Source organism: Phascolarctos cinereus, unplaced genomic scaffold (assembly GCF_003287225.1).
Source record: "Phascolarctos cinereus isolate Bilbo 61053 unplaced genomic scaffold, phaCin_HiC Scaffold_5;HRSCAF=322, whole genome shotgun sequence".
NCBI lineage: Eukaryota > Metazoa > Chordata > Mammalia > Diprotodontia > Phascolarctidae > Phascolarctos > Phascolarctos cinereus.
Window position 1 is genome coordinate 11,108,157 of NW_027555958.1, and position 13,739 is coordinate 11,121,895.

General features: G+C 50.8%; 1 protein-coding gene across 2 annotated transcripts in view; it reads right to left on the reverse strand.

Moving 5' to 3' along the window:
• Positions 1–10,938, reverse strand: part of EFHD1 (EF-hand domain family member D1) — a 50,071-nt gene extending 39,133 nt beyond the window's left edge. For both annotated transcript variants that reach the window (XM_078154645.1, XM_020972235.2), the window contains exon 1: positions 10,442–10,938. In XM_078154645.1, coding sequence (XP_078010771.1) covers positions 10,442–10,830 — 389 coding nt within the window. In that variant the 5' untranslated portion in view covers positions 10,831–10,938. The remainder of the gene's footprint in view (positions 1–10,441) is intronic.
• Between the last annotated feature and the right edge of the window lie 2,801 nt (positions 10,939–13,739).

The following is a 13,739-nucleotide window of genomic DNA, read 5'->3' on the forward strand; positions in this document are numbered from 1 at the left end:
TGGGTGAATCTTCTCTGTGTCCTCCCCCAAAGCTTGCTACCTCAAATGTCCGAAGCCTTCCTCGCTTTGTCTCAGCATCATCCGGGTACCACTTTAGGGCCAGGCTGTCCTCCCTTCTTCCCACATGACCAGCTCATCCTCTCTTCCTATCACACAAGCCCAAGGAATCCTGAGCCTTTCAGAATGTTCTAAGTCATGGATGGGAACTGTAGCTGCTCACAAGGCCAAGTGGGAAGCCTGGTGTTCCTTCTACACATTACTGTCATGATAAAAACAATAATAATGGTGGCGAAGATAAAAACAGTTATAATAGCCCAACTCTCAGAGGAGGGAGGGATTGTAAGTAAGATGATGGATTCAGGTCTGAGAAAGCCAATGTGGCCTAGCAGATAGAGAGACCGCTGCCCTGGGTTCAAATCCTGTCTCTGACCTTTCTCCTTGCTACATGATCATGGCCAAGTCACTTAACCTCTGCCTCAGTCTCCTCATCCTTAAGAGGTCAAAACTAGCTCCTGGCTCCCAGAGTTGTTGTGAGGAGCCAGTGAGATGATGTATGAAAAATGTCCTGCAACCTTAGATTAGACACAGTCTCCCAAAAGGTCTTAAAGCTTAAAGGCATCCCATACACATACGCTGAGCTTAAACACACTCTGCATAATGTGTGCAAAGTTTAAACACCCCCTACACATATGTGAACATACTGCATACATAGGTACACATGCATGTATGTGTACATGGATGTGCTGTGACTGACCCAGAATCAGTTAAGATCTGAATTCAAATCCGATTCAGACTCTTCCTTGCTCTGTGACCCCAAGCAGGTCACTCAGCCTGTCTCAGGCTCATCTGATTCCTTATCTGTTGACAGTTTCCTCATCTGTAAAATGATAGCATCTGCCTCGCAGCACTGTCGTGAGGATGAAGTGAGTTAATATTTATAAGCTCTTTGCAAACCTTCAAGCTCTGCGTAAATACGAGCTATTATCGGAATGCTATATAAACGTGGGCAGAATAGTTAGTGACCTAGGAGAGAGTCCTCAGAGCCAAGGAGCCCTGCCCTGGGTTCAGATCCTGCCGGACTCAGAGCCAAGGAAGCCTGGGTTCAGATCCTGCTGGACTTTTCCTATTCTCAGCACCTCAAGCCACTATCTAAGACCCTAAATTACAGAGCAGCTACACACTGCATTCATCCAGTTTTCTTCTCCGGAAATTCTCAATAGTGGTGCCAGAATTGGGGATCGTGAACAGCATCTACCCTGGGGTTCCCAAGCTTGTGTCACAAACCCCACCCCTGGAAGGGTGGTGAAGCCCGCGAAGGCAGGGAGCCCCTCAGAATAATGCTTTTGTTTTTTAAAAAGGCATAATGGAAGGGAAGAAGATGGTGAAGCTGGCCCCCCTGAGATGTCTCCAGGGACCTCAGGCTGAGACCTCTGCTCTGCTTCAGTGTCCCACTGCTTTCTCCTTCAAAGTTCCGCAGCCTTGGGTTGACCCTTGTCCAATTGCTACCCCTTAGGGGTCATCTCATCCAGTACCCTCCTTTACAGATGAGGAAACTAAGGTACAGAGAGGCTAAGACGTTAACCACAGGGGGCAGCTAGGTGGCACAGTGGATAGAGCACTGGCCCTGGAGTCAGGAGGACCCGAGTTCAAATCCAACCCCAGACACCTAATACTCACAGCTGTGTGACCCTGGGCAAGTCACTTAACCCCACTGCCTAGCCAAAAAAAAAAAGTTTACCACAGATCTCACAGGTAGAATGACATCTAGCATGAGAAGGGGCTTAGAGGTCATTGGGTCCAGCTCAAGATGAACTTAGACACAAGGAGGAAACTGAGGTTGAGGTTAACTGAGTTGCCCAGGGTCGTGCAGTGAGTGGATGTTTCAGGCAAGATTCAAATTCAGGGCTTCTTGCCTGAGCTGACCGGAGTCCAGCATTCACCCAAGCCCCGTTGTTTGTGGTCTGGGCAGAGATTCAGCCCCTTCCACTGTGCCTAGCCTTTACGGGAGCTGGGACCTGGTCCAGTCCAGGCATGAAGCCTTTGCTGAATGAAGCAAATGTGCCTGGACCACAGGCGAGGGCTGCCCCAAAGGTGAGCAATGGGCAGGCCATGCCCAGGGGATGTGACTATTCGCGACACTCGGCCCTTGAGCTTGGCTGGAAACACAGTACATCAGCTTTGACAATCTGGCGAGCTGAGCTCACACATGACGGTAACGGGGACGAATCTTTGCAGGAGCAAAGATTTATTTAGAGCGGGGATAAGGATGAAAAGAAATACAAGACGGCATGAGCCAAAGCCAAACTAGGGCGGTGGAAGGGTACGTGGTCATCTGCGGACACTTATACACCAACATCCTCGGCACAGGAACTGGCTTGTTCTTTCATTAACTCGGGCACTCAGGACTTCCCTCAGCAGGGCAGACAAGTGCCCAAGATGCAACAAAATAGAGCAAAGAGTGTGCCATTTGGAGTTGGAGAACCTGGGTTCAAATCCTGTATCAGCTGCTTCTTACTGGTAAGACCTTAGGCAAATTAAATCCCTCAAGCTCCACAGACCTGACTTTGATCATTTAGAGAGTGAAGAGAGTGGCTGAGATGCCTGTCCAGCTTTAGGCCTGGTATTATGATCTGGGTTCAAATCCTGGCTCTGCCACTTACCACCTGCAGGACCATGGACAAATCACTCTCCCTGCACATCAGTTTCCTCATCTGTAAAATGAGCTCATTGGACTACATGGCATCCTTAGCTGTCTGCTCCTCTGCCAACCCAGCTCTCAGGCTAGAGACTCAAGGGAAGCTGGGCAGTAAAGTAGATGCTCTCTGGCCACAGGGAGACCCTGGCGGGAAGATCAGAGTCCAGGGAGTAGACAAGTAATCCTACCCAGCATCCCTGGCTGGACTGTGCAGTGGGAAAAAACGCTGGGTTTGGAGTCAAAGAACATGGGTTCAGATGCCAGCTCTATTTGAATAATTCGCTCTGTCACTCACTTATTAAGCTACACCTGGAGTTCACCAGCATCCTTCAAGGCTCCTAGCAACAAAATGTTAGGCTACCAATTCTAACCCTTTAATTTTACAGATGAGGAAACTGAGGCACAGAGAGGAAGGCACCATCTAGTCCAACCCATCTCTAATCAATGGTCTCTCTCCCTCTATAACATCCCCAATAAGTGACCATCGACATTCTGCTTGAAGGCCCTCAGTGCTGTCTGGCTCCAATTCTTAGGAAGCATTTCCTTATCACAAGCCCATTTTGGCTTCTTGGCAGCATCCACCCTCTGGTCCTGGTTGTGGCCTCTGGGGTCATGCAGAGCCTGCTGGTTCCCCTCCTACACAAGAGCCCTTCATACTTGACACTAGTTATCCCATCACCCTGAGCCTTCCTTTCTCCAGACTGAACGTGACCAGTTCCTGCAAGTGATCCTCACTGGGCTCCGTCTCTGGGATCTTCACCGTCTGGTCATCTGGAGACCTTCCAGTTTGTCAGCATACCCCAGGTCTGTCTGCAGAGCTCCTTCTACCATATCCCAAAGCCAAGTCTATCAAAGAAGCATTTCTAAATTCCTATTATGTTTTAGGACCTGAGCTTAACTGGACAGAATCCAATTGTGGAACCTCACAGTTCTGTTCTACCTTTCTTACTCTATTTATGGCTCGCTGCGTACTCAGGAGCCTGGGAGGGACCTCAGAGGTCACCTAGAGCAACCCCTCACTTGACAGAGGAGTAAACTGAGACCCAGAGAGAGGAAGGGACTAGTCCAAGGTCATACAGGTAGGATGGGCAGAGCTGGGATCTGAACCCAGACACTCTCATCTCAAATCCAGCATTCTTTCAAGGGTTAATTGTGTAGCCATGTTACCAACCCTGCCGGAGACAGGTTTATTGGGTTGAATTCGACTGAATACTAACTGAGCGACCTGGGTCCTGGATGGAAGCTATCTCCTGAGACAATGTGCCAACCTCCTGCCCCTTTAGCTCCGTCTGATGTTGGACACAGAGGCTATCTTGTCTCCTTATCTGCTAAAAGAGTGGCTCTGGGCACAGAGGGTTAGCGGAGCCTTGGCAGAGACTCATCAGACTTACAGCTTAATTCTCTTAACGCTGTGTTAAAGCTACAACAGGTGTCCATGGAGATCCGGTGGGTCAGACCATCTCCAATTCACTCATGCACCCAAATGAATTCGGAATGAACTGGCAAGACAATGGACTGGGCCGTCTTCAATGGGGCTATGAGACCTGCAGGCCCATAGCCCTCCCCTTTTGAAATCCTTTGCCACCCACATTGACCAGATCTCTTGAACAAAACTTAATCTCCAGATAAAGCAGCAAATTCTGAAGCTCAAAGGGGCCTTTTCAAGGTCATAGACTCTAGTTCCATCGATCAAATGAAGAAATGGTCTAGTCAGCCTAGTCAGTCTGCTACCCACTAGCTGTGTGACCTCTGGAAAGTCACTGCCCCTCTCTGAACTTCAGGATCCTTCTCTGTCAAATGAAATAATTAGATTAATGTATCTCTAAGGGCCCTTCCAGCTCTAAACTTCATGGCTGTTAGATCACAACAATGGCAATTGTGATTTCTTAGATTTCTATTTGGGGAAGGCTGTTTCATTTTTGATTTTGCATGCCCCGCACAAAGCAGGGCTGTACACAACATTGCTGATTCATTTGCTTGCTCTTCATTCTCGAAGAGGACTGTGACATCGGGAAGCAGATGCCCTGACACACAATTGGATTTAACTGGATTTGGATTTAAGTGAGGGAGGGCTGTGCAAAATCACCAGCCTCACTTTCTCCTCCGCAGCCAATGGTCCAGCGGCCAGATATGGATCAGGAAGACTGGAGATGGCCCCCTGGGCACATAGGTGATTAGTAAATACTTCTTCATATTACAATTAGATTGTGAGCTCTTCGAGGGCAAAGACCAGTTCATAGGATTACAGATCTCAAGTTAGAAAAACCTCAGAGGCCATCCTAACACCGTCCAATTTATAGATGAGAAAACTGAGGACCAAGGAGGTAAGTTGACTTGCCCAGAGTCCCAGAGGTAGTAACCATTAGAGGCAGGATTAGAACTCAGGTCCTCTGCCTCCAAAGCTCTTTCTCTTTGCACTAGGCTGCACTGCTTGCCAGATGAAAGCTTGTTTACTTGTGAACAACTCCATTTCCTGCTCCCTCCTCCAAGGCTGACCCAGCTGTCACCCACCTCTCACATGCCTCCTCCATCCCTCTCCAGGGGCCATCTCCAGTCCTCCTGATCTATTTCTGGCCTCTGGACAAGAAAAGTGAGGCTGGTGACTTTGCAAAACCTTCCCTCCCTTAAAACCAACTCACTCGCAAGTCATGGCCTCACCCTCCTGATGTCACGGTCCTCTTTGAGAAGGAAGGACAAAAAGCAAGAACCATCCCCCTCCACAATGGTCCCTTTCCCATCAGCCCAGGATCATAGCGTGGCTGTCTCTCTGCTGATCCCAAAACAGCCTTCCCCACCCTGCTCCTGACCCTCTGCCTCCACTTCCCCTCTCCCCATCATTTTGTCCTCCCCTTGGAATCTGGCACCTGCCCTCCCCACTGGGACTTGTCCTCTCAAAGGCCACTCAACAGCAGTAGCCTTTCCTTACCTGGTCACCTTCCTTTAAGGCTCTGCTCCCTGCGGGCTCCTGGTTCGCCACCCAGCTCCCTGTAAATAGCCTCTTCTCTCTTGGGTCCCCTGGGGTCCTTCACCCATGCCCTTCCTGGGGGAGCTCCCAGAGGGTCCTCTTCTTCCTCAGCAACCTCACCCACTGCTTGGCCTCGAAATACTAAGGAAGTCTTAGTCTTGTTCAGATGCCTCCTAGATCTCCATGACTTCTCCTCTGAGTTGGGGCATTGCAGTAGAAAGATCATTGGATTTTAGGGTTCAAAGACATTTAACCTCCACAAGCCTCAGTTTCCCCATTTGTAAAACAAAGGTATCAAACTCAATGGCCTCTTAGAACTGTTCTAGGTCTGGATCTCAGGTCCTAGGACCCATCTCTGACAATTTATAGGACATGCATTCCCACCTGGCTGACCACTGCCACCTCAAAGTCCACACAGCCAAATGAGTTTATAACCTCTCTCTCCCTTAGGGTTTCTGCTCATGGCAGCACCATTTGGCCAGACTCACACGTCCTCTTCTCGGGCCAGTTACTGCTTCTTTCTTCTCCTCTCCCCTGTAATCAGTTACCCAGACCTGGCAGCTTCACCTGCCTATTTCAGGCACCCTCCCCTCTCCATTTCTAAGACTTCCACCTGCCATATTCTCACCTCCCCATTGCCCCTTCTGATCCATCCTTCACACTGATACCAGATTCACTGTCCTTACATAGAGATTCTGCTCATGTCGATCCACTGTTTAGAAATCTGCTCTGGCTGCCTACTGCCTCCTGAGTAAAATTCACACCCCTTGGCCTGGCATTCGAGGCCCTTTACCTTCCTAGCCTCATTTTTCCCTTCCCCTATAAACTCCTCACATTTGACCTTGGAATGCTCTTGCTTTGTTTTAATTCCCACTCATCTTTAATGTCCAAGTTGAGTGTCCGCACTCCAGGAAACCTTCCCCAGTCCTTATCTCCTCCTTCTCTTCTGGAGCTCAAAGCACCTTCTTCAGTTAACTCTTGTTAACTGTACACATCCCATCTTATTTTGGATGACACCTGTCTGCCTTGCTCTGAGGCATTTGGGGAGTAGTATGGTAGCAGTATCAGACTTGGGCCTTTAACCAGGCTGCTTGGCTGGCTCATGCCTGGGACAGGCACATTTGTCAAACTTCGGGAAATGTTTGTCCTCCAAACTTGTAAAGGAAGTTTTAGACTGTAAGCTCCATGAGGGGAGGGACGGGATGGAGCATATCTAACCTTTGTTTCTTCCCCAGAATCTGTTCTTAAGAAATAGAGTAAATCAATCAATGGCCATTTGTTAAGCACCTACTGCATGCCAAGTTCTGTTCTAGGTGACGGAAGTCCAAGAACATCAACAGAGCAGCCCAGGCCTCAAGGACCTACCAATCTATTGAGAGGCAATAAGCCACACACAGCTGCAAGTTAATTTTGTGAAAGAGGGTCTTAGCAGATAGGGGGAAACCAGGAAACTCTTCCTGCAGGAGGCCATGTTTGAGTAGAGTTTGAAAGGAAACTAGGCATTCAAAAGGCAGAGACAAGGAGTGATGGCATGCTAGGTATGAGGGACAGCCAGTGCAAAAGCCTGGAGGTGAGAGATGGAGATCATCAAGCAGTCCAGCTTGGCTGCACTGAAGATGGTATGTAATAAAACTGGAGTCAGGTTATAAAATGCTTTAAAAGGCAAGCAGAGTTTACCTTTCATCTTGGAGGTAATAGGGAGTCATTGGAGTTTGCTGAGCAGGGGACTAACGTGGTTGGGCTTGTGTTTTAGGAGGGAGGCTGGGCTTTATGGGCTTCAAAGCCCTTTCCTCATCCTCTGCCTCACCTGTTAAAGGGCACCATGCCACCCATCATTTTCCACCAGTCTGTTTCATTCCAGGAATTAGTATAATTGGCTCCAAAGGTCCCAGGTGGGAACTGATGGGATAAAGTGGACCCGGAGGGCTTGCAGGGGCCAGATTCAAGCTTCATTAATGGCTCGGGGCAGCCTTGAGGGCAGAAGCCAGCTCTGTGCTCACTTCTCTGCCTTCCCAGGAAGGCCTCTGCCCTGCTCCTGGGCCTGCCTGCCAGTCACCCAAGAGGCGACATCACTGATCCAGGAAACGGGGTGGGGCTCGTGCAAAGCTCAGAGTCTGGAAGACAAACACATCCCAAACTTTGACAAACGTGCCCATCCCAGGCACGAGCCAGCCAAGCAGCCTCTTAAAGGCCCAAGTCTACTCCCAAATGCCTCAGAGCAGCAAGGAGTCCTGGGGTCTCTAAGACTGACCCAATGAAACCCACGCTGGATATAATGGGCCCAATAGGCTCTATGCCTATCATGTGAGCACACCAGCCTAGCTAAGGTGGGAGAGGCTCATTGCCAAAAGCCTGGCCACCAGGAGATGAGTACTGGGGGTGACAACAATTCCAGAGGGCCATCCACTAACTTTCCCGGCTTAGCACCCACCTCCTGCTCCCCTCTGCTCCACTCAAACTGGCTTATTTCTTGTGTAAGACATTGCATCTCCACTCTTTTGCCTCTGGTTCAGGCTGTTTCCTATAGCCAGAATGGGCTCCCTCTTCACTTCGGGCTCATTAGGCGGCTGTTGGGTGTTTTTTGGGGGAAGCCCTTGTATCCCCAGAACAGCACACATGTGGTAATACTTGTTGTTGGCCCAGTATGAACACGCAGAGATGAGATCACAGTAATCAATGAGAGCTAGAAAGTCTGTAAGTCAGCAGGCCACCTATCACATACCAGGCACTGGGGATACAAAGAATGGCAAAAACCAGCCCCTGCCCTCAGGGAGCTCCCAGTCTAAGGGGGGAGATGACATGCAAACAACCATGTAAAAACAAGAGAGATGGGATGAGCTGGAAGAAGTTTCAAAAGAAAGGCATTGATGGGGCAGCTGGGTGGTACAGTGGGTAGAGCACCGGCTCTGGAGTCAGGAGGACCGAGTTCAAATCCAGCCTCAGACACATAACACTTACCAGCTGTGTGACCCTGGGCAAGTCACTTAACCCCACTGCCTAGCCAAAAAAAAAAAAAGCATTGAGATGAAGGAAGATTGGAAGGGCTTCTTACAGATGGTGGAAAGGAGGAAGTATGGTGCAGGTGAAAGAGACCATGTGTTGGAATTTGTCACCTCCTGGCTGTGTGACCTTGGGCAAGTCACAGCCTTCAATTTCCTCCTGGGTAAAATGAGGAATCTTCCTTTCATGACCTCTTAGGGCCCTTCCAGCTGGAAATCTATGAGATTAAGGTCATCTCATCCATACTGCTCCCCCTCATTCCCAGAGAGATTAAGTGCCTACTGCGTGCCAGGTAATAAGTATACAAAGCCAAAATAGAGGCCACAATTCAAAGTGCCGAAGCCAGGTAATGGATAGAAGGACTGGCCCCTAGCAAGGTATTCAGCATTCAGCCATCCCATTTCATCAGGCCCACCCCCACCCCCACCAAGTAAGGCAGTCCTGGGCTGGGTTAAATGGGCCAGGGAGAAAAGACACCACCCCAGAGAGGAAAGGCCTGGGAGCCTTTGCCCAAGACACACAAACAGAAACATACAAAATGACCTATCGTGAACAAGGCAGGAGTTTCCAGGAATGTCTGTCATCTAGCAGCTGTGTCTCTAGAAGGCTTTTCCACACACCTTGTTTTCCATCCATTCCCTAACTACCTTTGGCCCTTAAGGTTTTCAAACAAGAGACCAACGTCCAGCTTTCCCTTAGGAAAGGAAGGACTATCTCTAGCTGGGGAGGGGCTGCTCTCTTCCGCCCCTCTCCAGGTGGAAGCAATAGGAAGAGAAAGAGGGGAGGGAGAGACCTGGGACGACTGTTCTCAGCTAGTTAGGAGGAACGCGAGGAAGCCCCTTCAGAGCTCAGCCCAAAATTAATTAATGGATGGCACGTGCCAATCCACTTGTTTACAGGACAGAAACTTGTGCTTCCGGCTCCCTGTAAACCCTGCACGCCTCTTTCACTAGCTAGGGGCCAGGGCGCCCAACAGAGACCTTGACACTGTACAGGCTTCCGCGCCGCCAAGGCTACGTGGCTGCTTAGGCTAAGGGCAGTGCCGGGCTCAGGAATCCAAATAGCTGTGGGGTGGCAGGATGGAAGCTATAGCCCCCATCTCCACTCCAGATACCCTCCCCTCCCTGGCGCGAGAGCAAGGTCCCACTGGGACACACACAGAGGCCGCTCAGTCTGGGAAAGTACACTCCCCTTCTCTCCCCGCCTCCCATCCCCATGAACCGGGCAGGAAGGCTGCCCTCCCCTAACTCACTGCAGAAGGCGGAGAGCCAGAGGAGTAGGGTCAGGGTGGTGGGACTGGGGAGAGATACAAGGCAAAGAGGGGAGTGGATGGCAGGTGGTGATGGGGGAATTAGCGAGGACCGGGCAGGAGGCTGGACGTAAGGATGCAGCCAGGCATCGGGATGGGAAGGAGGGAGTAGGAAGGGAGGAGCAGCAGGCCAGGAGACAACGTCTCACGCCTACAACAAGGGGGGTACTGGGGCAAGGTCCCAAGGCTAGAGCGCGGGAAGGAATGAGTGCGGCGTCCCATGCTAGGGGCGGAGGTGGAGAACAGGGCAGGAGGGGCAGAGGGCCCTGGAGCTCGGGGTGGGGATCTGAGGCTTAGAGGCGAAGGGGGTCGGAGCCGGTAGAGAGGGAAGCGATTCAGACCTGCAGGGTTTGGGGCGGGGGCGAGGAGTGCTGCGTGTCACTGGAGCAGGGGGTTGGAGAAGGATGCTACAGGTCTACAGTTTACGGGTGCAGGGAGGGTGTAGGCGTGGGCACCACCGGAGGGCACGCACCGTCTGAAGAGGCTCTCCATGTCCTTGATCTGCCGGCGGCTGAACTCTGGGAACTCGGTGAAAGGTTTGAACACCTTGGTGGGCCGGGGCCGCGCCGTGCCCTCGTGGATGCTCTGGCGCCGGTTCAGCTGAGCCTTCAGCTCCGAGTCGGCGTTGGCCGTGAGTTCCTTGGCCGGCGGCTCTTCCCCGGAGGCCGGGAGGCCCCGGCCCCGGCCCCGGCCCCAACTCCGGCTGCGGCTTCGGCTTCGGCTCCCGTCCCGCGCGGGCTCCGTCCGCAACCCGCAGTTCTCCCCGTCGAGGCCGTTCTGCTGCGGCCTCTGGCCAGCCTCGGACTCCTGCTCCAGCCTCAGCCGCCGCTGCAGCTTCAGGGCAAGCTCCTGGGTGGCCATGACCTTGGTGCGCGGTGGCCCGAGCTCGGAGGGGCGCGCGCGCCGCAGCCCTGACGGACGTACAGGCAACCAAACCCTCACCCCTTCCAAACTGCGGCTCAGAACTCTTCTGAGATCCTGGGCGAAGGGGCCAGGCTAAAAGGGAGAGAGGGCGGGCGGGGGCGGGATGGAGGGCGGGACGGAGGGCGGAGCCCCGAGGTCCCAAAACCAGGTCTGATAGACTCTGGGAAGTTGCCCAGAGCCGACATCCCAGGCCGTAAGTTCGAATCCCACTTGGGCTGCCTGGCTTCCTGTGCGCCCATGCGCGAGCCCCTTCTTTCTCTGGGCCTCTCTAGGTCTTTCTCGGTAAACCCAGGGGACTGGATTAAGTGTCATCTAAAGTCGTAACCCCGTTTGCCTCAGTTTGCTCATCTGTCAAATGAGCTGGAGAAGGAAATGGCAAACCAGGCCAGTATCTCTGCCAAGAAAACCCCAAATGGGGTCACGCAGAGTGGAACACGACTGAAAGACTCAGCAGCAACAAAGTCCTCAACCTCCTCCTCCCTCCCGGCCGCCGAGGCGAATGCTCGCCCGAGGGAGGCAGCTGGTGCCATCCATCCCGCCTGCCACCCCCAGGATGCAGAGAACCCAGCGGCGCTGCGGGTGGGGCTTCCCGAGGGTGAGCCTAGAGCCGAAGGGCCTTCAAAGGCAGCCCGTCGAGGCAGTGCTCCTTGCACAGATGAGGAGAGCAAGACCCGGAGAGGTTCAGGGCTGTGCCAAGGGCCGTCCCGGGGCCCCTCTTCCTCAGCCGCAGCCCGACAGCGTCCGCCCCTTTCACCAGGCCCGGGGATCTGGCTTTGCATGACTCCCCCTCACATTCTGCATTCCAGCCAGACGGACCTTCTTGCTACTCTCTGAGACATTCTATCTCCAGCCCGCTTTCCTCCAAGTCTCGGCTGGAGGCCCAGTTTCTGCCACAAGCGACTCTCGTGTCTTCCTCCCCCAGCTGGTAAAGCTGCGCCTTCTCTCAGACGTTATCTTTCCCTTGATCCTGTCTCCATCTCCTATGTGACTCCCCTCAGCTGGGAGCTGCTGGAGGGCTGGAATCTCCTTTTTGCCTTTCTTTGGATCCCCAGCACTCAGCCTAGTGCCTGGCACCTAGCAGGCGCTTAATACACTATTGCTGATGAAGTGATTAGTTAATACCTGTGTAAGAGAGTGTCTCCCCTCGGTCCCCAAGGAGAATGTTGCCTCCCAGAGGACAAGGGGTTGTTTTAATTTTCTTGCTGACCCCACAGAAGAGCACATTGCCTGGCACAAGGTTGGCACTTAAATGCTTCTGGAATCCCATTGAAAGCCGCTCTGGCTTTCTTTCAAAGACCCTAGTAGAACTGGAAAAGGTCAGGAGTACCAAGACCTGAGTTCAACACGGCCTCAGATACTTACCGGCTAGGTGTCTCTGGGCAAGTCATTTCCACATCTCAGAACCTCAGTTTTCTCATCTGTAAAATGGGGCTAGGAAGTAAGCGCTCCTGTCCTTAGAAATGCTAAGTAAATGTTAGCTGTATTGTTCTTTTCATCTCATTCTCATCTTTTTCCATGGGGTTTAGATAAAAATGATCTTGGAACAAGTCACTCTCCATTATTATTTCTTTTCTTCTTCTTCCTTCTTGATTCTTTCTTCTTATTTCAGAGTGCCTGCCTCCTTCCCCCCAGAGGCTGCAGTACAAGTCGTTAGGCTTCCTGTAGGCTGCGTAGGGTGGGAGGGGCTGCTTGTGTTTTCTGTTTGTTTGTTTATTTCATTTGCTTTGCTTTTCCAGCAGAGCAAAGCTCTGTATTCATTTTTTTGTTTTGTCTTTTTTTTTCCTTAGAATTATCCTGTTTTAGTTTTTTTAATAGTCATTGATATTTTATTTTTATATCACCTAAATTTTCCTCTGTCTCCTCCTGCTTCCACAATCCATACCTTATAACAAATAACATTTTAAAGGAAGAAAAAGCAGCGAAACTGATTTAGATGTTGAACAAATCTGCTTCAATCTGCATTGCTCCAGGTGAGTGGAACCCCGCCTCTCCAAAGGAGAGGAGGAGGGGAGGCGTCTTCTCATTTCTCTTCTTGGGGGCCAGCTGGTAATTTCACATTCTTTTTCTTTTTAAATTTTTTTTTTAGTGTGGTTATTTCTTCCATTTAGGCTGGAGTTATTTATTGTATTGGTTGTTTTCTTAGTAATACTTCATTCTGCATCAATTTATGTAACTTTTTCCATGCTTCTCTATATGCATCAAATTATCCCTTTTTCACAGCCCAGTAATCTATCAGGGCTACATATTCTAAACAGAAATGTTATGGGCTAATGAATGCAATATAACGAATATAATAGAAGAGATACAAATTAGTAAGTTTTGCCAACGTTGACATTTGGCAGTTTAATGGTGTGTATGTTGGACAGGTGGCTGCTGTCCAGAACACAACAACATCTTTAAAAAGAGATTAACTTTGATGTCTTCAAGGTAAGCATAGTTACAATTCAGCATTCTTCCCCCACCCCCCAATCAACAGTGAGTTTTTATATACTAACAGTCCTAGTGATATGGAATTAGAAAAGATATTGGAATCAGAAAAACTTGGGTTCAAGTCTCCCTTCTGGCATTGGTCACGACATCCCATCATCCCCAGGGAACCCTCTTAGACTATCCATCAATCAGTCAAGTTGCCTACCTCACCTGGTACTTCTCACGCTGATGAAATTGCTGGTCCAAGCCAATCCAATAAATTAAGCACTTAGTGTGTGTGCAGCACTGTGCTAATTCCTGGGACCAAACAAATTAGTCCAAAACTCTGAGCTGATTTATGGGAAGGCCTAGACCAGTGTAGTAGAGGATGGGCAAGCAGGAGTGGGGTGCTATCTGCAAACTGGAGGGAATACTAT